Source organism: Necator americanus, chromosome X (assembly GCF_031761385.1).
Source record: "Necator americanus strain Aroian chromosome X, whole genome shotgun sequence".
In the NCBI taxonomy this organism is placed as follows: Eukaryota; Metazoa; Nematoda; class Chromadorea; order Rhabditida; family Ancylostomatidae; genus Necator; species Necator americanus.
In genome coordinates this window covers 20,967,504-20,992,694 of record NC_087376.1, presented here as the reverse complement: position 1 = coordinate 20,992,694, position 25,191 = coordinate 20,967,504, and the positions used below count along the sequence as shown (strand labels likewise).

The following is a 25,191-nucleotide window of genomic DNA, read 5'->3' as shown; positions in this document are numbered from 1 at the left end:
GCACCATTTCTGCAGCCTTAAACATTAATCATCCTCAGAACATCTGTGACCATGCGATGCAGCTGCCGAAATAATGCGGAAGGATCATCAAGCAACCGCACTGTTATATTGATTAAATGTGATTTTTAGTAAATAGAATCCTCTTTTAATTTTTGCCGCCCTAACAATAAAATGAAAGCATGCATCCTTAATCAAATAGTGTTTTGAATTTTCAAGGCATAAGCGACCTAGAGAAAGCAACAACCTCAAGGATGCCCAGGCAATGTTCCATCATTGTTTTGAAGGCCAAGAAACAGCAACTGTTACAATAATGGATCAAAGAGCCACTTTGCAACGTTCTGCTAAGATGGTAGTGAATTTTAGCAGTGGTGTATTCTCAGGTAGTCTTCCGATTGCGAGAAATTAGAATATCGGATCTGTCTACTTCTCAGCTTGGAAGATCCTGCCAGAGGACGTATCTCCGCCGTGCATCGCAGATCGACGCTATAGTCATTTCCGCATAACAAGGACGCGATAAATCTTTGTGGAGGGGTGATCCTAGATGCCATTATAAAATCGGAAAGCATCTCTCCTTGCTCACTTCATTGCAGGCCGTGGCCCGCCAGCAGCATCGAAAATTACACCATGTAATGCGGCGATGCTGATTAGAAAGTAGGTGGATACGCAATAGCACTGGAAACGATAACAACAACCTGTGGAGGACTTTGGCTCAACTTCGTCTACATACACCTTTGTACGACTGAGGGATTGCAGAGGACGTAAACACTATATACTCTAGATCGTAAGTGCTCACACACCTACAAAAACGGCTGAGGGCAATAATGATTACGCCTTCTACGATGAACCCAATGCATTGATAATTAAAATACAAAGCCAGCAGGTGATAATTGTCGGAATCGATGCAAATGCGAAGATGGCACTCGAGCAGCAATCCGATGTGCTCGGAAATGGTATTATCCACCGGAGTGCGAGATGGATAACACTGACGGTCTTGTCGACTTATGTGAACAGACGGGCCTCATTATCGCTTCCGTGTTTGAGAGGAATCATCGACGCCATCAGGCCACACGGCAGGCGTCAAGCCTTTCAACGCCTGAAGAACAGGCGTTGAAGGGGTTGACGGGGTTCAAGCAAAATATGAAGTCTCTCAAACTTCAGCTCGACTACGTTCTGACGAGGAACTTTCCTCGGTCGGATATCCGAAAATCCAGAGCTGTTTAGGACGTTGCATTTGACCTTGACAATGGTTCAGTTCCTGTCAGCCTTAAGACACGGTTCCACAAGAGGAACCAAAGAGTTCCTCCTCAACCGAAAATCGACAAGGCAGGTCTGAGAGATGAAGAATGCAGAACGAATTTCTTCCAACGTGTGTCTATTCATGTTGGAGTGCGGACCAGGAAGAAGCTTTGCAATGCAAATTCCTTTACAAAGTTCATCCAGGACGCTGCAGAGGAAACGCTCCCAGTTCAAATGCCGGAATGAAGTTTGCCTTTGCATCTGCGGAGACAAGATCCACGTACAATTTTGTATATGTCGCCCGCAGCACCTGCGACCAGCGAAAGCATATTAGAAGGAAGTTGCATCGCCCACGGCAACACGACCGTGATAACGAGTGAACGTGAAGAACGAAGGATTTTGAAAAGGCATGCGAAGACAAGAACCCGCGGAAAGGCCTTGATTTATCAAAACACTATAGCGATAGGATGTTCTTCCGTCCTCAACCAGAACCTCCTACTCGGTCTTCACCGACCGAGTAGGAGGTTCTGGTCTGTATCAAAAGACGAAAGATGGAAAATCTGGCGGAGACGACGGAATTAGCGCAGAAATGCAAAAATATTTTCCTGCGTCTGGGATTCGTGAGATGACAAAGATTATCTTTTCAATATTGATCGATAGACATTCTGACTCTTCGAGATCTCGAATGGGAATCAGGATGGACAGACAGCCGATCGAACTCGTCGATGAGTTCTATTACATGGTCTGTATGCCGAAAAACAGCGACATCTACGAGAAACATATTCAGCAAAAATGCGCTTAGGATATTTCCGCATTTAACTGCTTAACGAAATGCCTGTTGACGGCCCCCATCACCAAAAAAGTCAAGATGCGATTCTACGCAATCTAGCATATCTTTAATTCCCCCATCATGATGTACGGATCAGAGGCTTGATCAGGACCACCTACGGTGATGAAGAGGCTTGATCGCACGGAACGAAAGCTGCTTAGACGGCTACTTGGCTACTTTTGGCCTAGGATATGCCAGCCTGAAGCGCTTCATGTGGAAATCGACTCGGTGCACCGGCGGATGACACGTGGATGACATCAACATCTTGCACCGCCATCGAAAGTGGCTACAGAAAGTCGTCTTCGCTTCTTTGGTCATATGTTAAGGAGACCGGCAGATCGCCTTGTTCAACAAGTTCTGAGGAGTTTATCGAGTTCGAGCTGGAAGAAGACCGGAAAGGGAAGTTCTGGACTGAGACGGTCTCCCTCGGGGGCGTTTAGCACCTCTTGGGATCCACTAGAGCGTTCTTTTAGTTCGTCTATCGTCGATTCTTCTCATGACCGGCCCATCTATGTTTTGCTTTCGATACATATTCCGCTGGGTCGCGAAGACGGGACATTCCTCTTAAGTCGGAGCTGCGAAGACCGGGTAGGTGTTGTGTGCGCCGGTTAAACTTCACAACACATCTCTCAAGGGCTCTGTGGGTAGTAAGTAGCTTCCTAGACGTGGCAGCGGTGTCTGCCCACGTCTCCGCTGCATAACAGAGCGCTGGAAGAACTGTCCAGTAGAAACAGATGGGCACGAAGATCTTGGTCCGCCAGTTGGTCTGTACCTTCCCTGACGGCTGCGAATACTGCGAATCATTCTTCTATTCAGTTCTTCCTTCAAGTCATTTTTCATGTTCACAGAACGTCCGAGGTATACGTCTGACAAAGTTTCCACGATTTGGGAGCCTTCAAGTTGGACTCCTCCGCCCTCGCAGTAGGCGTTCTTCATGAACTGTGTCTTCTTTCTGTTTATTGGCAGTCATATTCTCTTCCCTGCTTCGTTCAATTCGTTGAGCATCGTTTCTGTTTCATTGGTACTGCACGAAAAGAGAACGATGTCGTCCGCGAAACGAAGGTTCGAGAGAAGTCTTCCATCTACACGTATGCCCCTTTCTTCCCAGGAAAGTGATTTCATTATCCATTGCAATGCAGCCGCGAACAGCGATATTGTATCGCCTTGTCGTACCCTCTTTCTAATGGGTATGGTGAGAGGACAAACCTCTATGACCCTCGACACGGTCTGGATGTGGTCCAGGCAGCTGAACCCTTGACCGAATCCAGCTTGTTCTTGAGGCTGGGCTTCATCCAGCGCCCTAGATATGCGCGTGAGGATGATCTTGGTGAACATTTTATATAAAACGCTCAGCAAGCATATTGGACGGTAGTTCCGAAGGTCCTCTCGGACACCTTTCTTGTGCATAAGAACGGCTCGCGAGGTCTTCCACTGGTCTGGGATCCTTTCTTTCTGAAGATAGGTTGTCATGTGCGCTGCTAAGATTACATGAAGCGGATGACCGCCAGTCCGAAGAAAGTCTGTTGATATAAAATCAAGTCTGCGGGCAGTGCCAAGTTTCATGCTCTTGATAGCGACTCGTACTTCCGAAGGGAGAATCCGTGGTGGAGCTTCATCAGTGGGGATGAGCAGGCTTGACACAGGAGTTGATGAACGGAAAAAGTTCGTGTAGAACCTCTCCGTAATGATTTCCATCACACGACGAGAAGACGTGCGAGTCCCGTCTTCGCTCAGCAAGGCTGCTAGCGGAATATTATATTCGCGGAGATCCCTGCGGCACTTCTTTAGACTCGTTCTTCTTTGTGCTGCTTTTAGAATCTTCTTCTGCCTGTACTTCAAAAGATCCTCCTGCAACACTTTTCTGCAGCTGGTGTTTGCTATTAACCGCTCAATGTGCGATGCATTCGGATCAAACCTCAAAGCCCTTCTTTTTTCCAACAATTTCTTGGTGGTCTTCGAAATTCGATCCAAGCTTGTCGTGCGCGGCTTCGAGTCACGCTCAGCACAGGCTCGTAGTCCTCTGAACAGCATCTCGTAGTCCACGTTTGGGTCCTCTTCGATGTGCCAGTCACCTTGGGACAAGGAGTCCTCGAGTATGAAGGATGGTAGTACTGAGACGTCACGTAGACACCATCCCCGGTTGGTGAGTATGTGGTCGATCTCCGCACGAGTCGCGCCATTGGGTGATTCCCATGTCCACCGACGATGATCTTTTTTCATGAAAAGAGAGCTTTCATGAAAGAGGCGAGCGGCGGACAACGGCAGGGCGAGACGATTGCCATTTTCATTAAGCTACCCTACTCCAAATCTTCCAATGCTGTAACCCTCTTCTGTGGCCTTCCCTAGTTTTGCGTTGAAGTCTCCGACAACGAATTTGTAGGACTTCTCGTTGCGGATTACTTCCTCCAACTCCCCGTAAAACGCGTCCAATTCGGAATCATCAGCTGCTGATGTTGGCGAGTAGCAGTTGATGATACTGATGGGTTTTTGGCGCAGAGGGCGGAAGCGAAGAATGGCCAGACGAGGTGACAGGACCTCATGAGATTCGACAAGATGGACGACAGATGGGTGCACAACAAAACCAACACCGCCTATATTTCGCGACGGAACCTTCTCTCCACGAATGACGAGTGTACCGTCATTCATCTGTCGTACGTCGCTCCTTCTGCACTTGGTCTCCTGCAGAGCAATCACGTGAAATTTGATGCGTTCTGCAGCTCCGAGAAGGGCATGCAGATCAACGTCTGTGGAAACTGTTCTCGTGTTGTAAGTACACAGTCTGAGACAGTCTCCATGGCGAGTCGTGCGTGTATCGCCTTGGTCCATAATCAATGACGTCCTGAGCAACCTGAGATTTGATCGCCTCTCACCGGGTGCCATACCATCCGACGTCTGAGACGGAAGGGCCCAGTGTGCAGGGTGCTGAGGCAGTGAATATGCTGGAGTGGCAAAAAGACTTTTCCCCAAATTAAGCAGCCCTGCCACGGCGAGCTTAGCTTTCGCCACAGGTAGTCGCCCAACCTATATGGATCAGGAAGCCACCTAGCGACATTTTGGTGGTGAATCTTAGCACTGGTTTTCTCTTAGCTAGGCTTCCGATTCCGAGAATAATTCCACATTTCTCTACCGCTATAACTCCATTCCACATTTCTTTACCGCTATAAGATCTAACCTTCACAACGGTAAACCGTTGTGAAGGTTAGATCTTGTAGCGGTAAAGAAATAAAGGAATATCATGCTCTAAAATAGCGGGCGTAGCCTATCGCGTGTGTTTATGTATACGTGTGAAACGAAATATCATAAGGCAGAGAGGCGGATCCCACGACGTCGAAATGGTGTGTCAGCGCCAGAAAACCATATAAGCGGGTGAGACCGGTCCGATGGCGACTGTTTCGCTTACGCCAGAAAATGATGGTAGCTGCGCATTTAGTGCGACAGCCCAAAAACTGGAATTGAATTGAAATAAGAATTATTGGTGCAGCAGTACCTGGAAATAATCCTATGAGGTTTTGTCAAAAGGTGAATAAGACGCAGCAAACAGCTTCATAGAGGTTATAACTGCACGAGCCTGAACGTCCAGCTAAAGCCTGACTTCCGGCTTATTTTGGTGTTCGCTTCGCTCGATTTCACCGATCAGTAAGAAACAACAGTAGCGACATTTTTTGGGAAATTAGAATTGTTTTTTTCTACTAACGCTTTCTTCAATTTTTTACCCGAAAATTTAAGCATAGATGAAAGATTTTATGGTTTTTCCCTAAACGCGTCGGTTCTATATTTGGAGAGCAATAGAACTTGATTTAACATCTATGTTTCTCTCAAAACGCCACATTTTGGAAACATTATTCGAAGTATGAGTTTCCTCCGTTCTCAATTATTAGCAAAGAACGAAGTGCTAACATGGAATGAATAATCACTATCATAGTGATAAAAATAACGTTCTACGTCAGATCGCGTAAACGTTGGCTACTATGTATTGTATTTAAGCAGCCGTTCGCACGTGCTTTTCCTCTTTTTGAAGAAAGGATGTTAGCAGCATCAGGAGACATGCTGAGAAATGCGAAGGAAGCACAGAGATCCATTCTACTGCGTTGGGGCTCCCGCGCACCACTTCAACTCCGCTGGACCCGTCTCACCCCATTTTACAGCTATCTGGCTCCGGGGCACGAGTTCGACGCCATAGTACCTGTAGTAGTAGTGTAGTAGTACACAGTACTGAGACACACATACACAGGCCCACGTACATGACTTAATAAGCTTGTTATTATATAGCATGATAGTTTGAAAATCTGAAAGTACACATTCACATAAAAGTTTATTTACTCTCACTGACATATGAGAGAAACCAACTTGCCTTATCAAAGCCAACATACATAGCTACATAGCTTTAGACAATGGTGAAAAGGTAGAGTGCTCGCCTATCAGGTGCATGGCAATGGCAAACACACACACACACACACACACACACACACACACACACACACACACACACACACACACACACACACACACACACACACACACACACACACACACACACACACACACACACACACACACACTAAGCGCGTTATTATATAGCATGATGTGTTCGATTTATCCCTATGTTATTATATATTAACGTTATTATATAGCATGATGTGTTCAATTCATCCCTATGTATTCCTCCACATGTCTATTCCCTCCATGTTTGCCTGAGATAAGTGACATCCTTCCTTCAGAAATTGGAAACACGCATGCAAACAGCTGTCTAAACAGTAGCTAACAGGCCATGTGATCTGACGCAGAACCCTGACCTTTTCACTACGATGATCACTTTCACGTCATTTAACGATGCAAATCGTTCTATGTTAGTTGCTGTAGGAAAGGATGAGAATATCTAGCACTTCAAATAATATTATTTACAAATTCTAGCGGCACCGAGGGAATATAGGTGTAAAATCAAGTTTGAACGTTCTCTAAAGTCTTGACTCTAAAGTACTGTCTCTTTTAAGAAGAAAACTATTGAATCTTTCATAAGAACAGGAAAAAAAGTGGCTAGGAAAAGAAAAAATACAATTCTCTGACAAAAAATTACAGAAAGTGCTACTTTTGACCTAAATGATCAGAAAAGGTGAGCGAAGCGAGAACCACAAGAAGTCTGAATCAGACTGGTAGAATGCAACCAAATGTATTCGTTGAACTGTTCTTTTCGAGTTATTTGCGATCTTCCAGACCTAGGTGCACAGAATCTGAGCTTTTTTTGGCAGTTAATTTCTATTTAATTCACGTTTAAACTGCTGAGAACTATATAACATTTATCTCTTCGTATTGTAAAAGTAGGTTCAAACTCCTACCTCTTCCGCAAAAATTTGGCTCAGCGGAATGTCCAATCTGAGTGGCCCCCTTGTCCCATTGCCAAAACAAAACTTCGATTTTTTCGTTTTTTTTCCGTCGTTCACCTACAATTCGACCTATACAGGTCACTCTTCTCTTTGTTGTCGTATTATGTGCTTTAATTAGTATTTGAACATATTTCATAGATTTTAGAACGTTGCAATATTCCAACAACATTAACAACAACATAGCAAATTCGCTTCTTCTACTACTACGTGTTTCTTTCCTTCTGTCAGCTACCGAATTTCACATTTGTCAAGCGTTCCTCAACTAATTTTCGGCGTTACGCTTTCAAAAAACAGCAAGTTTCCATTATGTTGAATTGTCAGAAACGGAGAACTGCCACAGCAACGTTGGAGGTCCGAGGGAGAGGGTGGTGCCCCATGGACACGACCCTGCCCATAGGTGGTTGCGAGTGATCAAAAATAACGCTTTGTTTCCATACACAGCGAAAATTAAAAAGAAAAGGTGTCAGTGTGTTAATGATGATGCTTAGAAGAAAGCCGTATAAAGTCAAAGCTCACGATTTGGGCCCTGCATTAGAGGTATGCTTTCTGTTTCATTTCTTTTGTCAGACCGTGTCTTACAATTTCCCTACTCGTAGTAATACTTTTCTAGACTCCTTGAATCTTGAAAAGTTGAATACCTGGTTATTTAATGAGTTCTTCGAGCTGTAGTCAAGATTAGTATCGATATTTGCTAAGAGTTGACGTTTCGGCGTCATCGCCTTCGTCAGAACTGGGAAAATTGAAGCAATCAAAGTATCAGGAATCGAAGCAAAAACAACACAGATTTAATTTTAGTGCTCTTTGCCATTCTTTTTCACATTTTTTCTTAGTCCATGACAATGATGCACAACATGGAGTGCAGTAGCGACAATCCCGGGAGAGTGTTATTTGCATCTCAAAGATTCAAAGTCGAGTTACTATAAAAAAAAATATTTGGTGCTACCTAACTAGTGGTCATCTCCACGAGACTTCCGCGTCATAGGGCAACAATGTCTAAAGAAGGAAACGATAATAACTGCTGGCTACAGGTTAGATATAGGCGTGGTTTGTAACGAGACTGTGGCAAGACAAATCATGGTAGCCGCTCAAAAAACCATTTTAAGATGCTTCAAGTCGGAGAGGTTTAGAGAGAGCCATTGAGAGCAGCGAACTAAAAGTGGGCGAAGAGGAGAACCTGTACCAGCCAAGATACTTACTCAAAAAAAAACAATTAGAAGCATGTAGGAAATGTGATAGAGACGTGTCGAACCAAACAAAGAGAATATTCATGGGTACGATTTTGAGAACTATGAAAACGGAACGGGAACACCGCAAGACATTGAGTCCTACAATAGTAAAAAATAGCGCAGGCGTGAAGATACCGATCAATGTAATGATTGGAGGAGGCAACAAAGGACGATGGACAAAAGACAAAACTATTTCTGTCTGTCCAAAGGGAGATCACTACCGCTGCTAAAACTGTAGAACCAAAGCATAGAAAGTCGGACGGCTACGAGGATATATAGAACAGATAGGACGTGAAATGTGTGAATTATGGGATATGTGAAAATATATGCATGTTAGTATTTTTTCAGCACCATGTTTTTGATATAATACTTATCTGTGTGGAGTTTTCCAGATGAGATCAATGTAATTCATGCATACCACCCTTATCACTCTTTGGTATGATCTTAAAGATATGTCTTTTAATTGGAAAGAACGATTCACTTTCTTTCAATATCTAATAATATGCGTTCAGTTTACCATATCCGTATAACACATTTGTTGCGTCAACTCGCTTTTCATTTCTCTCCTTTCCAAATTCGCAGTTTCCGCCGCGAGGCGAACATCGCACACCGCGTTGGTTCGAGGGTAGTAGAGAGCGGTGTATGGATGAGCCGTAATCACGGCTTTGCTCTCGCTGACCCTTGCTAATGCTTTCAGCACGGAGGCGCACCGCGCTGAAAGCATATCAGCAAGGGTCAGCCGTTTTTCACGGGTATCTTTTGTCCGGTATCTCAAACGAGCAAACCATCAACTCTATGCTTCTGCTGTCGATTCAGCAACAATTCATGCCTCAGATATGAAACACCATTAGAATATTTACTTGATCCCAGAAGAACAAGCGCCACGAAAGGAACGAAGGTGTGGTGGTCTCCATAGTCTTTTCAGGCGCTGCAAAAGACTGATGAAAGAGATCGATCCCTCAAAAGAAGGAAGTAATTGATCTGAGTCTTAACGCTAGTCTAGAAACGAACCGCACAGCAGGTGATGATTCTTCCATGGATCGAATTTAGAACACTACTATAGGCAGCGAGTATAGTGAATCCTATTTACTATTTCTGTGGAGATGTATATATCGATGCAGGTTAAATTGCATTTATCTGAAGACTACCTTCAAACGGCAGTGATTTTTGCACTGTGGTTAAACACATCAACACACAGTATCACCTGGCAGCAACCTGAGAAAACAGGGCATTGGTTACTTGCTTTTGTGCATTTACAACAAATTAGGAATACTTGCTCGATGAGACTACTGCATCGTTTTCCTTTTGTCTTTTTCGTTTTATGTATAAAATGAGGATGCACAATCAGGACTGCTAAGTTAGCTACTGCACGATGTCATTGCTTGGAAATATAGTCGGAGAGCCTCGCTAGACACCACTGCACTTCGACCAAAGCCAGCGACGAGCGTCCCCCTTCGATCCCAACCGCTAATTTCCACTTCCCATTCCACATTCCCACCGCCGTCTCCACCGCTCCGCTGCGAGCGCAGCCGCTTACGCAACTGCACCGAACTTAAGGTCATTTTGATCCAACTAAATAGGTATATTTGCCCTCTATTGCATGGAGTAGTTCGTAACAGTCATATTGTCATGTTAAACAAACATTATTAACATAAAATCTCCAAGTCCTCTCTTCTTGAAACCTCGGCATTTGATAGTGTACTTATGTTCTCTTGTTTTGCCAACGAGGTTTAACTGAAACTTTTTTATTGGCCTGACGTTTCGACAAACTCGTCTTTTTCAAAGGCCTGAAAGTAGTTCGAGGTCTTTGATACCATGCATATCCCATCAAACTCCTTCTCTCTCCTCGCCAACCCCCGATATTGTTCCAAGTACACCACGCAAGACCATAACAGGAAAACAAACTGACCAGTTTCACCGACTAGCGGGGTTGGTAAACCACCGCGCTCTTAAAGACTGTTACCAAGGCGAATGAGATCTACGCACTGCGCAGTATCCTTAAGTACTGGTGTCTGGATAACGTTAAGGAACTGCATGTGGGACAATCTTATAGCTCACAGAGTGTTACGAACGGCAAGAAGTCATTGGTAATTGATAAGCACTCATTTTTGTTATTCATGGAGGGACTCCTAACGGAAATCCAGAATGCTTCCAAAGCCTTCCTAGCAGATATTTCTTTCTCGTGCGCTAATATCTTACATTTTATTTCAAATTCATTTCCATCATGCTTATCGTTTTTGTGGCGCCCTGACGGTGTCATCGAACTCCCTCGCTTTCTACCAACCAAATGTTCCTTGATACGCACGTTCAGCATAAATGGCGTTGCACGTTAGGCATTCCATTTGGTAAATAACTCCGATGTTCGTGCAATCAGCGGCCTTACCGAATGGACAAACCACGCAACATTCTGACCCGCATTGCCTATCGTAGAATTTATTGCGAAGTAACTGTCGCTTGATGTTGTCGTTCGGGATGTTCACCAACACGACATCATCTTGCAGCTGTGCTCGCAAGAGTCCGGTGTATAGCAGCAGTTAAGGAGTCGCAATAGATTCTACGATAGGCAATGCGGGTCAGAATGTTGCGTGGTTTGTCCATTCGGTAAGGCCGCTGATTGCACGAACATCGGAGATATTTACCAAATAGAATGCCTAACGTGCAACGCCATTTATGCTGAACGTGCGTATCAAGGAACATTTGGTTGGTAGAAAGCGAGGGAGTTCGATGACACCGTCAGGGCGCCACAAAAACGATAAGCATGATGGAAATGAATTTGAAATAAAATGTAAGATATTAGCGCACGAGAAAGAAATATCTGCTAGGAAGGCTTTGGAAGCATTCTGGATTTCCGTTAGGAGTCCCTCCATGAATAACAAAAATGAGTGCTTATCAATTACCAACGACTTCTTGCCGTTCGTAACACTCTGTGAGCTATAAGATTGTCCCACATGCAGTTCCTTAACGTTATCCAGACATCAGTACTTAAGGATACTGCGCAGTACGTAGACCTCATTCGCCTTGGTGACAATCTTAAAGAACGCGGTGGTTTACCAACCCCGCTAGTCGGTGGAACTGGTCAGTTGTTTTCCTTTTGAACGTCTTGAGTTGTGTACTTGGAACAATATCGAGTCTTTGCGAGGAGAGAGGAGGAGTTTGATGGGATATGCATAGTATCAAAGACCTCGAACCACTTTCAGGCCTTTGAAAAAGACGAGTTTGTCGGAACGTCAGGCCAATAAAAAAGTTTCAGCTAAACCTCGTTGGCAAAACAAGAGAACATAAATACATTATTAACATACTTGAAGTCGACTACCTTAAAGAACTGCGACCATTGTGGGAGATGAATCATATACATTGTTCCAAATAAAGTATGCGGAACACAACAAGAGTTATTTATACTATAACATGTAGTTTGCGATATAACAGCAAACAACAAGCATCACCAGCATTTAAATGGAAAATGATTAATTATATTCGGAAATGAGAAATGATAACAAGTGGCCTCCACAAACAAATGAAATCTCTACCAAAAAGTTCGATTATTATACAATAGAAGCACCGCAGCTTACGAATAGAAGCTTCTCCAGCTTACTTGACAAATGCCCTCAATTGAGAGTAGCTTTAAAAGGTTTAGACTCCAAAAAACTCTCCTACTTTCTTTCTATCACGATTAACAAACGCGCTGTTCACCGTTATCTTCGTCTGCTGTTCTTTCACTTTCCGCAATTCATCGCTCTCTTCGTCGACGCAGAATGAGCTTGGAAAGGTGAATTCGAAGTCCTTTTTCTGAAAACAATAGCACTAAATTACGAAGTAAAAAGCAACCGCTATAAGAATCAGTAAGGACTTTCAGGAAACCTTATTTGAACTGTCTACCTCCTAGCACATATTTCAGATGCACGCAGTTCCTCTTTGGTTTATATAATATATATATATATATATATATATATATATATATATAAGTTAGGGAGATCCGTGGATCACAGCTGGTTAGTCACGAGGCTACGTGACGCGTCCCCGGGTGGCGGATAGCGGGCTAACTGCGGACCAAAAGCGACCTTGCGCTTGCCCATAGACACGTGTGGATTCATGGGATGGAGTCCCTATTTCTGCTGAGCCAGGACTGACACATGATATCTTTGTATACCGCACGTCGGTCCGGCCAAAATCCTCCAATCAAACGGCTGGGAGGTGCAAGGGAGGCGGTTTGGAGTCGCCCCCAACAAATAAGCTCCATTTGTCCGCTCTCGGAGGACAAACGTTCTCCCCCAAACCCGTGGGACCAGACGCTTGCAACCTGCCTATAGGTTTTAAAATTCACCTATGTCACAGTAGTAAAAAAGAGTCTCCTGATTCCGGAGGAAAGCCTGGTACGGTAGCGCCAGGAAAGACGGAGTTGCAGGAGTCATATAGGCTACCGAAACGGAAAAGGACTAGGATGACTATATGCACTTATAACGCAAGCATCAGAAACGGCCATCGAAGATCTAATGACGCATGCCAAGAAGATTAAGTGCGACGTCATCGGACTGACAGAGACGAGACAACGCCGTACATGAAATTGGAGAAGAACTGTTCTTAGGAACATGCGACAGTAGAGGTTCTGGTGGAGTTGGCGTCCTCGTCAACACCAATATGGCAAGGAACATCGACTCTCTCGAATAACCTACGACCCGAATCGGACGTCTGCGGATGAGAAGATGTGGTCTAACACCAGCTTTAATTACCTTCATCGCTTACTCTCCAACATCAAGCTGCGAAGAAGAAGTTGAAGCTTGCTGTGTGGACGTGGAGAAGTTCTACCGAGAAGATCATGCCTTTACAAAGTCATAGTTGGCCATTTCAACGCCAAAGTTGGCACAAGAAGAACGCTTCAGAAACTTCAGATCGGGACACACGGCCTACAATGGAATGAACTGAGGGAGAGGCTCTCCGAGTTCATCATGACGACTAAGACCATCCATGGGAATTCGCAATTCCAGAAGCCCTCCTCTCTACGCTGGACGTGGGAGTCACCCGGTGGAGGGTACCGTAATGAGATAGACCACATCATCGTCAATAAAAGGTTCTGCCTGACGGACGTCGCCGTTGTGCCAAAGTTCTATACGGGATACGAGAGAAAGCCGCCACATTCAGAGAGAGAAATCCCAGAACTATCATCAACTGGGATCTTTTCGCTACGCCGGCTTTTGGGAAGATTCCGCAATGGACAACATCGACGAGGAATATGACCGACTCGTTGAATACCTTCAAGACTGCGCAAAGAAGGCTGAGAGTTTTAAAACCACCAAGAGACACTTGTCCCTTGAAATTCTTGAGCTGATACGCCATCGTGGAGCAGCACGAGCCGCAGGGAACCAAGAACTCACGTCCGAGCTCGCAAGGCTTTGCAGAGAGGCGATAAAGGAAGCCCTTAAAGAGAGAAGAGCAGAAATGCTGGCTGAAGCTGCAGAGGCGGGGAAAAGCATTCGCTATGCCCGTCGAGACTTCGCCAATCGCAAGACAAAGATGATAGCCCTTCAGAACAAGAAGGGAACAACCATTGTATCGAGAAGGGGAATAGAGAAAGTCATCTACGACCTCTACTCTAATCTTTTCGACAGTTATGTCCACTTGTCTCCTCACCATCTGAGGGGACATGTCATTCTAGAGGTTCCCCCCTCCCAAGTGCGACATGCTATCGTGTCGGTAAGAAATCGTACGGCACCCGGTCCCGACAGAATAAGACCAGAACACCTGAAGAACCTTCCGCCAGTACTCATCAACACCCTGGCGAGGCTCTTTACACGTTATCTGTCGGAATGCAAGGTTCCTAAACAGTGGAAGACCAGCAAGACCGTGCTGCTGTATAAAAAAGGAAGATCCACATGACATCGGCAACTATCGCCCAATCTGCTTACTGTCCGTCATCTACAAGCTCTTTACAAGAGTGATTCTTTAATAGGATTGAAGAAGTCTTGGATGAAGGACAGCCATGCGATCAAGCAGGGTTTTGAAAAGGATTCGGCACGACTGACCACATTCACACTGTTTCGAAACTCATCGAGGCATCACGAGAGGAAGTCATGGTCATGGAAGCTTTTGACAACCAAGGCGTCCATACTCAGCATATAGAGGTACTTCGAGAGTTGTACAGCATTTTCACGACAGGAATTTCGCCATTCTACAAGAATATCATCATTGACGTGAAGAGAGGGGTCCGACAAGGTGATACAATCTCACCCAAAATATTCACAGCCACCATCGAGAACGCAATGCGAAAGTTGGAATGGTATGGGACGACATGGGAGAGAAGGTTGATGGTTGGCAGTTACACCATTTCCGCTCTGCTGATGACATCGTACTAATAACACCTAGCATCAGCAAAGTGGAACGAATGCTGGCGGAATTTGACGAAACATGTGGATGCATCGGTCTTCAGCTGAATCTGCAGAAGACGATGTTCATGCGTGACGGATGAGTCTCGGATGCCCCATTCATGCTCAATGGAACAAACATATCCGAACGCACCAGCTACATTTACCTGGGTCGCGAATTGAACATGATGAACGACCTGACCCCCGAGCTTGGCTGGAGGAGACGAGCGACTTGGGGGACGTATAAGAGCATCGAGGATGTAGTGAAGAAGGCTAAGAACACCCGGCTTCATGTTCACCTCTTCTGACTCCGGCACGCGATCGGGAGAAATGACCTATACATATATATATATATATATATATATATATATATATATATATATATATATATATATATATATATATATACATATATATATATATATATATATATATATATGATATATATATGTATATATATATATATACATATACATATATATATATATATATATATATATATATGTATATATATATATATATATATATATATATATATATATATATATATATATATATGTATATATATATGTACAGGAAATGTCCGTGCTAGTTTGAGTCGACCTTAAAGATTCGTCACCTATCATCCATAGTAATTTTAGCACTATAAATATACAGAGGAATAAGTAGTCTTCCTGGCTGTCCGCCTTTTGCGAACTCTCATGTACAAATACAAATCCTGTGATCACCATGAAATTAGCGTCCACTATTGACTTTGTTTTCAACTATGGGATATTGTGTTGGGTTGGCAGCGTATCACGGAATGAATATTTTGTGGAAATCTGGTGAAAATATGGAGTATGGGATCTAGAAAACAAGTATAAGCGTGGCCCCGCTCAATTTTTCCCAATCGTCCTGAACTGCATGGACAACGACGCTTGTTCCTACGAAGAAGGTGAGAACGCGCCATTTTCGTGCACGCACCGCATCCACGTGCAATCGATCGAGAATTAACATGGTCAATTACTTCAAACTACGTCAATTTCGTGATACGCTGTCTTTAACGTGGTTAGGTGGCAGGAATTTCCAGGTTCATTGTCTTTCTGCCTTAATCACCATTACTGTTTGAAAGGAAATACTCAAATACTCGGGTGGTTGCAATCGTACCTTCGAGAAAAAGTAACATAGGAAGTTAGCTAAGCCGCCACAGAAGCAGACTTGTAAATTTATAATGTGAGGAATAGAGTAGTATTGTAATACTTAAGAATATAGATGCTTGCCATAAACACATAGGCGCATTTCTTGTCATCTTCTTTCCACATAGCTTTCTTGTACTGGCGATCGGCAGGAGTACTCCAGAAAATGTCCATGTGATTCTGAAGATTCTTATCTATAATTAGAAGTATCTTAGAGCGACAGTTAATCTCGGTATTGCAATCGGTCCACATAAAAAAGGGAATTTTTCTTACTTCTTTCTTTTTTCTTTAGAATGAGTTTTTATCAATCAGGTAGCTAGTTTGTTTGTTTAGTATGAAGCCTCTACGATGGTATCTGATGGCGCCACAGAGGCGGAAGTGGGCATTGAACGTTGAAGCATAACGGAGGGCCAGTACACTGAAATGCTCTTTCAGGCTGAGAAGAGTTCTACTTCTCCAATTTGATTGGAAATCGCAGCGAGCTAGTCTCCTGATACATCTGGTAGCTACCCATGCTGAAGGCTGAGCACGGCTGCCTAGGCTCTTCATTCCGAGCCACCAGAAGATACAACGACCGGTGATACCCGATGAAACCTTGGGATGCGCTGGGAACATTTGATCCAGAAAGGCATGAGCAAGACCCACCATAGAGACTGTTGGACACTGTGCTTACAATACGAGTACTGTATTCTGACCTCATTTGCGTTTTTTCTCCATATATATTCAATCGCATTGAGAAATAACATGCTACGACGTAGTCGAAGAAATGGTGAGAAGTAAAGTCCACAACAAAAGACTTAGCGACAGCTCTCTACTTCGTACTTGGGCCGCTTCTGTTTACAGCGGCTGTTAGGACTAAATAAGCTGCGGACACCGTCGCGGTGACGGAAAAGAATATTAGCGCGGGTTAGGGGGTGGAAAAACTAATGAAGGCATTGTTAGCAAAGGACTGATATACAAAACCCTGTTTCAAAGGTTCCTGAGGTTCTGCTCCCTCTGGTGATGCTTAATTTGAAGCCTTTATCGAAGCTGATCATATGGACGAACGGTTGCGAGGGAACTCAGCGCACACCACTCAAGTGACACATATGGCCGACAGCAGCTCAGAAATGTGAAAAACCTGGATGATTGAGTTCCGCATGAATTGAGCAACAAACAGGGAGATTTTCATTTCGGTGAGTCATTACTGGTCATAAGTGTTTACGATCTTTCAAAAGTTGCATCAAGAAGAAGAACGGCAAACTTTTCCTAAGCGGATTACACTAAAAGGTTATGTTGAATAGTTGATTATCTGTGTCCAGAACCATCGAATCGCTTCTTATAGTCTGCCGAAAATTTTAGTACACATAAATACTTTCAGGAAATTGCCATACTGAACCAAGATTTCACTACCACTGACGAACAGAGGTTCAATTGTTATGCGCGACAACGCTCGAGTTCATGTTCCAAGAAAGACTCTGCTCTGTATTCAAATAGCTTGGGGTAAGAAACTGTTCCCGTCCTCCTCCACCATTTCCTCGAAGAATTACAGACTCCAGATTCTTAAAACCAGACGGTTGCCAAATGGGCTTTCGAAAAATTCATCAAATCAAAAAGGCGGAATTTATGAAGGACCGAAAAAGGTTAGAGACGTGGTCTCTTTCATCTTCAGCTGCTTTCCGTGGGCGTTCGGGGAAATTTGTGTTGAAACGAAGCAACCGGGAAGACGGCGCATACCGAAACAGGGTCTTATCCGGAAGTGATGGCAAAAAACCAAAGATTTCAGGTCTTTTAAATAAGAAATCCAAAATAGAAGTGAAATCGCCAATTTTCAGCACGTTTCAATCATCAGATTTTTAAGCGTTCATAAAGGATAAAGGATAAAAGATAAAATTTCTGGCGTTGATCAATCCGCTTGGGATGTGCACCCACGTTCACTTCAATTCAGAATCGTTTGAGGTTTACGAACGCGTATCTGGCCTATACAATGACTTACGGTGGCTAGCCGATGTGTGAAGTCAGTGTTTTTATCCTCCCAGACAAGCCTGGTACCAATTTATCGATCCCGGAGGGATGAAAGGCTTGGTGAGCACTGGGGCGGATTCGAACCTCCGATCGATTGTGCAGGAAGCGGAACCTCTAGCCGCTACACTACACCCGCCCCAAACGCTCATACAAACATGAATATACCAACCACTGCGTTCGTAAATATCTGAACATTTCTCCAAAATGTGTGCAACAACATGCAACAAGAAAAGGTGGTCTCTCTCATTCAATTTTTCAAAAACTTTCTGGAAAAATACCGACCCAATTGTAGCCATTGCAAACATTGGCATGCAAACAGAGCGACTACAGAAAGTTCGAATTTCGACACTGGGTACGAAGAAAAAACCCATCGACAATTCGTTCTCAGCTTTGCAGCAACGTGTTCTTTTGCTTAAAGGCTTACAGAACATAACCAATAACAGCCAGGACACAATTACATCACACAAGGAAATCATTCGTTCCATGGCACTACAAAATACAAAATACAAAAAGAAAGTAGAACGCCAATGATGACACCTCACTAATAATCGTTCTGAGTCGTCTTTTTCATATCAACATAAAACATAGCAATCAAGAGCATTTGAGGATGTGCTCGGTTGCCAACTAGCATAAAGTTTTTCGGATCTAGAAGGTTAGCGGCTTACATTCTTCGTACGCTATATTCACAAACGTTCTAAACCACCGTCTGTATATTGAAAGGATCAATATGGGCATATGATCCCAATAGGGTCTGCACAACTGACATCTGCACCAATCTGAACCCACGCTGCATGAAGTCAGCGCAGAGACGGCTTCGACACTAAATTTAGAAACTCAAGCTCCACCCACAATTTCTTACTTTGTCACAGCAGGAGAGCATAGAGCAATGTCAACCTGCTTTGCTCCCTAATTCAAGGAAACAGATCAACTATCAAACATATTAAGTTGGTGCAAAATTAAGTTTTCAGACATTCACTACAAAACGCTATAACTCACCTTTATCAATCGAAATAAGAACCAGTACAGTCCACGCATCTTCGCCAACGAGACACAAGTTCGCTTATCCCCGCTGCATAAAAGTCCGAGTTTTTGGAGTCGACGAAGTTTCGGAAGTCGTTTTCGGCATCACCGTGGTTTTAGGAGACCTTACCTCTTATTCAACTGTCCAGATGTTTGAAAAAATGATAGTCGGCTGGCGAAAGGTGAATGGCGAATATGGTGGGTGAGGTATAGTCTCGTAGCCTAAATCGTTCCACTTCAGTAGCGTCACCTTTGAAATGTGTGGTCGGGCATTGTCGTTTAAGAGAATTGGACCCTTTCTGTTCACTAACACTGGGCGACGAAGTTGGACGTTCCAGTGCATTTTGTCCTTTGCATTATTTCTCTACGGTGATGGTTTCGCCAGGTTTCATGAAACTGTAGTGGATTACACCTGCAGCACACCATCACACAGTCACCATGGTCTTCTTCGGGCGCGTTTTCGACTTTGGGAGCGCTTCGCAGCTTCATCCTTGTTCATTCATTGAGCAGGATGCTTCCTGTTGTCGTAAAGGAACCATTTCTTATCGCAACAATACGATCGAGAAATGAACGTTCTTGTTGCGTGATAGAAGCGTTAAGCAGATCTGTAAACGGCGTTTTCTTAGGGACTGGCTCAGTTCATACGGCACTTGGTCAACTTTTTCAATTTCTTTTTCCAATTTTTTCCAAATGGCAGATAACCGTTGATTGGTCAACGCCTAGTTCTTGGGCAACCTCTCGTGTTGTTTAAAAGGATCATCTTCGATAATTGCCTTCAGCAGGTAGTTGTCAACTTCACAAGGGTGGCCGCGACCTTCCTTCGAGGCTCATATCGCCACAATGAATGAAACCATTTAAACCATGCCGAACCGTGCGTTTGGTGCTGGTTCAATCATCCCAACCAGCGCCGATATTCCGAGCCGTCTCACCTGCAGACCTGCCCAGCTTAAAGTCATAGAAGAAGATGAGGTGAGAAACTCTTACCTGGACATATCATCTTCTATGTATTGGTACTAACCAAGCACTGATTCTCGTTCAAAATCACTTCAGCATTCACAATCACAACGAAATTCGCTACAAAACGCTACACGGCTTCTAATATTAAGGATGAGTGTAGCCGGAGTACATTTGAGAGAGCGACGAAAAACGCGCATTATTTTTGAACCAACCTTAACAGTTCCCACAAATCACGTGAACATACTATTCAGACGACTCTCGTGTTAAAAAGTGCAATTTTGAAAAATTGGTTCTGATGACAAAGTGGTAAATGACCATTTGCAAAAGAACTACGCTTAGGCGTGCCTACTTTATTTTTTGGATGTGCAAAACGTTTGTTGTACTTACAAGCAGCTACAAGCTTACAGTACTTACTTGCATAATACAAATGCCATGGGGAAATTTCATTCCTTGAGAAATGCACATTGCTAGTTATTAGGTTGTCGCATAATAAGTCTTCCCCTCCAACGTTTTCGATGACTCTGTATTTCAGGCGTATGTTCGTATGAGTTATACTAAAGCAGGTGCAGCGAGTATAAAGGATAAAGAATAAAGTGTCTGGCGTTAATCAATCCGCTTTTGATGCGGCACCATGTTCGCTTTTTGCGAGTGTACCTTTCGGATTTTCACTACACCAACTGCCATACATCAGTTTGGTCCTTACATGTCAGTATAGCACACAAACATCACCCTCTCAAGATCCACCTTTGTCACGCTCTCTTTCCATTCCAAAATTCTGGTTTGCAAGTAATCTAGGCTCATTCCAACTTAGTCGACATGAACGTCAAGGCTGTCACCTTTCGAAAGACGTGTACGTGGTTCGCAAATTCAAGAAAGGAGAGTATTTGCCGGATGATTCAGAGCGGTCAGATAGGCCACCGAAGCTGAAGATCGACGAACTACGGGATACTGTGAAGGCGGACATGTATGTCATCCCCAGAGAGTCACAGTGAGATCACGCATGGCTTTTACCATCCTACTACTGCGAAAACCCAACAAAGATTAGCAAGGTCCAAAAACTCAACTGATAGGTACCCCAAAAGATGGTGTTCGATCTTACAAGAAGGAAGAGCACGTACCTTCCTCTTCTTTCTCCCCAAAAAAGGACACCCTTCTTATTAAGACTAACTACTGGAGACGAGAAAGGTTATACAAGAACCTTGTGAAGGAGAGACATTGGGCAATCGAGATGAGAGGCCTGCGCCGGTCGCAAAGACCAATTTTCCTCACAAAAGTGCACCTCTCTTATTAGTAGTTCAGAGATATAGTAGTGTACCGAGACTTGCGTAAAAGACACGGTCAAACGTGTTTCCCATCGGGGGTAGAAAAGAGAGGGGGTTGCAAGGGAAGGGCTCGTAAGGGAGTGTGCGGTGAGCAGCAGTGAATGAAGGATAACATGATAACCAGGACAAAATATTATATAGTATTAGATAATGAGATACATTACAAAACATTACAGAAAAGCAATATTAAATTATTATAAATTACAAAATAGTATACTTAGTTACATGCGCAGGATAGCATGGAAGCCCCAACATATTGTTTTGAAAATGTATAACCTGTTGACAATGCAACGAAACCTCGTAGTTTCTACATTTGGCAGAGTCAAATTTTTGCAGAAGAGTTAGAAACTTGAATGCACTTCAGAAAAATGAAAAATTTAATCTTACGTAGTATACAGCTGTTTAAAAATAAATAAACAATAAACAATAAGACAATAACAATAAAATTTAATTATAAAAAAAAGTTCAGATTCTGTGCATATTATTGAGTCTGGGAGATCACGAATAGCTTCGGAATAGGAGGACCAAACGAAAAGTTTAGCTAGCTTTTCAAACAGAAAGATTTGCCCTAAGAAACAGTCACATCTCTGCTTTTCCCACTTCCTGTTTTCTTTGGAATTCTGAAGAAACAAAATTTAAAGTTTTCCAACTTCTTTAATTTGTCCCATCAAAATTTTCAGAAGCCCAGCTAGTTCATAAAGGAGAGATTTCGCACATAAGGTTTCTCTATCCGAATATATGGGTGATTTTTCAAAACGCTTTTCCATTTTCTGGGATGGAAAAATTTGCCAAAATCCCAATTTTTGCTCGCGCCCAAAATTGAGTGATCTTGAATAAAAGTAAATAACTCACAGGAGCTTGGGGCGGAGCAAATCGTCTTCTATTGTTTTGTAGCCAAGAATTTTCTCTATCAGATGCTACATCAGACAATTTCCAGGCCTCGCCATTTTTCCAAATTTATGATGGGACAGAGATGAGAAAAATGCCATTTTTTTCCATCTTTGTCCATTATTCATTATTTATTCAATCAGAATTCCGAAGAGACTAGGGGGTGGGAAAAAGCAGAGATATAACTGTTTTTAAGGCGAAAATTCTTCTCTGAAAAACTACCTAATTTTTTCTTTTGAACCTCTTAGTTATTCGCATTCGCAAAAATATTCGTTACGAAGTTATTCGCAATCTCCCAGGCCTAGCAATGTGCACGCATCTCAGCTTTTTTGGTCATTAATTTCTATTGAATCCGCTTTTATTCTGCTGAGCACTGAATATAATTAGATTCTTCATTGTTCTTTGAAGTGCATTCAAGTTTCTAATTCTTTTGCAAAAAATTGATTCTGCCAGGTATAGAACCTGCGTCGTTCCATTGTCATATAGTGGGAACAAAATTTTGATTTTCTCGTGTTTTTTTTTTCGACTTTCCTCTTTAATTTGACCTATGCAACTGACTCTTCTGTTTTTTCGTCATATTTTTTGTACATTTAGATGGCCCGTCTTCACTGGACGTGCGGGTCCCAGCATCTCTTCCACTCGCCATTGTCATCCAAGATGTTCTCAACTTTCGTGAGTGACGTTGACGAGGTCCTTCAGCCGTATCCAGCTGACCTCTCAGCTGGTCCATCCGTGTAACGAACACGTCACCCCATCTCGTTCGCGGTCTCCCTCGGGGGCGTTTAGCACCTCTTGGGATCCACTAGAGCGTTCTTTTAGTTCGTCTATCGTCGATTCTTCTCATGACCGGCCCATCTATGTTTTGCTTTCGATACATATTCCGCTGGGTCGCGAAGACGGGACATTCCTCTTAAGTCGGAGCTGCGAAGACCGGGTAGGTGTTGTGTGCGCCGGTTAAACTTCACAACACATCTCTCAAGGGCTCTGTGGGTAGTAAGTAGCTTCCTAGACGTGGCAGCGGTGTCTGCCCACGTCTCCGCTGCATAACAGAGCGCTGGAAGAACTGTCCAGTAGAAACAGATGGGCACGAAGATCTTGGTCCGCCAGTTGGTCTGTACCTTCCCTGACGGCTGCGAATACTGCGAATCATTCTTCTATTCAGTTCTTCCTTCAAGTCATTTTTCATGTTCACAGAACGTCCGAGGTATACGTCTGACAAAGTTTCCACGATTTGGGAGCCTTCAAGTTGGACTCCTCCGCCCTCGCAGTAGGCGTTCTTCATGAACTGTGTCTTCTTTCTGTTTATTGGCAGTCATATTCTCTTCCCTGCTTCGTTCAATTCGTTGAGCATCGTTTCCGTTTCATTGGTACTGCACGAAAAGAGAACGATGTCGCCCGCGAAACGAAGGTTCGAGAGGAAACTTCCATCAACACGTGTGCCCCTTTCTTCCCAGGATAGTGATTTCATTATCCATTGCAATGCAGCCGTGAACAGCTTCGGCGATATAGTATCGCCTTGTCGTACCCCCTTTCCAATGGGTATGGTGAGAGAGCGGTGTAAAAGCTGTATCCTAGTCGTGCATCGATCGTAGCATTTGCTAATGTCCTCACATACGACTAGTCCACGCCTTGATCGACCAGCGCTGACAGTATTGCATTCGTTTCTACGCTGTCAAAGGCTTTCTCATAGTCGACGAAGGTTAGAACAAGGGGCAGGCGGTATTCCCAGCAAACCTCTATGACCCTCGACACGGTCTCGATGTGGTCCAAGCAGCTGAACCCCTGACCGAATCCAGCTTGTTCTTGAGGCTGGGCTTCATCCAGCGCCCTAGATATGCGAGTGAGGATGATCTTGGTGAACACTTTGTATAAAACGCTCAGCAAGCACATCGGACGGTAGTTCCGAAGGTCCTATCGCTCAGCATCCTTATGGATAATACCTCCACTGGTCTAGGATTCTTTCTTTCTGAAGATAGGTTGTCATGTGCGCTGCTAAGATTACATGAAGCGGATGGCCGCCAGCCCGAAGAAAGTCTGCTGATATAAAATCAGGTCCGGGGGCTGTGCCAGGTTTCATGCTCTTGATAGCGACTCGTACTTCCGAAGGGAGAATCCGTGGTGGAGCTTCATCAGTGGAGATGAGCAGGCTTGACACAGGAGTTGATGAACGGAAAAAGTTCGAGTAGAACCTCTCCGTAATGATTTCCATCACACGACGAGAAGACGTGCGAGTCCCGTCTTCGCTCAGCAAGGCTGCTAGCGGAATATTATATCCGCGGAGATCCCTGCGGCACTTCTTTAGACTCGTTCTTTTTTGTGCTCCTTCCAGAATCTTCTTCTGCCTGTATTTCAAAAGATCCTCCTGCAACGCTTTTCTGCAGCTAGTATTTGCTACTAACCGCTCAATGTGCGATGCATTCGGATCAAGCCTCAAAGCTCTTCTTCTTCCCAACAATTCCTTGGTGATCTTCGAAATTCGATCCCAGTTTGTCGTGCGCGGCTTCGAGTCACGCTCAGCACAGGCTCGTAGTCCTCTGAACAGCATCTCGTAGTCCACGTCTGGGTCTTCCTCGATGTGCCAGTTACCTTGGGACAAGGAGTCCTTGAGTACGCAATCGTCGTAGACTTCTTTTCTCCTTCGTTGCCGATAGCAGATGTTCTTTTCCATCGTGTGGCTAAGTCGCATTTTCGCACGAAAGAGACGGTGATCAGAACCACTACAAAAGGATGGTAGTACTGAGACGTCAAGTAGACACCACCCCCGGTTGGTGAGTATGTGGTCGATCTCCGCACGAGT

General features: G+C 44.0%; 7 protein-coding genes across 10 annotated transcripts; 2 read left to right on the top strand and 5 right to left on the bottom strand.

Annotated features, from left to right (window-relative positions):
- Positions 1 to 972: 972 nt before the first annotated feature.
- On the top strand, positions 973 to 1,221 carry RB195_024505 (uncharacterized protein; the record flags this gene model as incomplete). The annotated part of the gene is made up of 1 exon (XM_064212311.1): positions 973 to 1,221. One exon carries the CDS (start codon positions 973 to 975, stop codon positions 1,219 to 1,221), a length of 249 nt encoding a protein of 82 aa, XP_064068192.1.
- A 1,459-nt stretch (positions 1,222 to 2,680) lies between these two features.
- RB195_024504 (uncharacterized protein) lies at positions 2,681 to 3,001 on the bottom strand (the record flags this gene model as incomplete). Its single annotated transcript, XM_064212310.1, has 1 exon — positions 2,681 to 3,001. One exon carries the CDS (start codon positions 2,999 to 3,001, stop codon positions 2,681 to 2,683), a length of 321 nt encoding a protein of 106 aa, XP_064068191.1.
- A 30-nt stretch (positions 3,002 to 3,031) lies between these two features.
- RB195_024503 (uncharacterized protein) lies at positions 3,032 to 4,285 on the bottom strand (the record flags this gene model as incomplete). The annotated part of the gene is made up of 1 exon (XM_064212309.1): positions 3,032 to 4,285. One exon carries the CDS (start codon positions 4,283 to 4,285, stop codon positions 3,032 to 3,034), a length of 1,254 nt encoding a protein of 417 aa, XP_064068190.1.
- Positions 4,286 to 4,357: 72 nt separating this feature from the next.
- On the bottom strand, positions 4,358 to 8,162 carry RB195_024502 (uncharacterized protein; the record flags this gene model as incomplete). Of its 2 annotated transcripts, XM_064212307.1 has the most annotated exons (2): positions 4,358 to 5,086; positions 8,085 to 8,162. In XM_064212307.1, 2 exons carry the CDS (start codon positions 8,160 to 8,162, stop codon positions 4,358 to 4,360), a joined length of 807 nt encoding a protein of 268 aa, XP_064068188.1. The 2 variants fall into 2 exon arrangements, with proteins under 2 accessions (XP_064068188.1, XP_064068189.1); XM_064212308.1 differs by lacking the exon at positions 8,085 to 8,162 and having other exon boundaries at positions 4,358 to 4,945.
- Positions 8,163 to 12,237: 4,075 nt separating this feature from the next.
- Positions 12,238 to 25,080, bottom strand: RB195_024499 (uncharacterized protein; the record flags this gene model as incomplete). 3 transcript variants are annotated; one of them, XM_064212302.1, is made up of 4 exons in its annotated part: positions 12,303 to 12,458; positions 16,288 to 16,383; positions 24,129 to 24,222; positions 24,335 to 25,080. In XM_064212302.1, the coding sequence occupies 4 exons, from the start codon at positions 25,078 to 25,080 to the stop codon at positions 12,303 to 12,305; spliced, it is 1,092 nt and encodes a 363-aa protein (XP_064068183.1). The 3 variants fall into 3 exon arrangements, with proteins under 3 accessions (XP_064068187.1, XP_064068183.1, XP_064068184.1); XM_064212304.1 differs by lacking the exons at positions 24,129 to 24,222; positions 24,335 to 25,080 and adding an exon at positions 12,238 to 12,276 and having other exon boundaries at positions 12,363 to 12,458; positions 16,288 to 16,377; XM_064212303.1 differs by lacking the exons at positions 12,303 to 12,458; positions 16,288 to 16,383 and having other exon boundaries at positions 24,012 to 24,222; positions 24,335 to 25,062.
- Positions 20,089 to 21,176, top strand: RB195_024501 (uncharacterized protein; the record flags this gene model as incomplete). The annotated part of the gene is made up of 2 exons (XM_064212306.1): positions 20,089 to 20,196; positions 20,895 to 21,176. The coding sequence occupies 2 exons, from the start codon at positions 20,089 to 20,091 to the stop codon at positions 21,174 to 21,176; spliced, it is 390 nt and encodes a 129-aa protein (XP_064068186.1).
- RB195_024500 (uncharacterized protein) lies at positions 23,356 to 23,676 on the bottom strand (the record flags this gene model as incomplete). The annotated part of the gene is made up of 1 exon (XM_064212305.1): positions 23,356 to 23,676. One exon carries the CDS (start codon positions 23,674 to 23,676, stop codon positions 23,356 to 23,358), a length of 321 nt encoding a protein of 106 aa, XP_064068185.1.
- Positions 25,081 to 25,191: the final 111 nt, after the last annotated feature.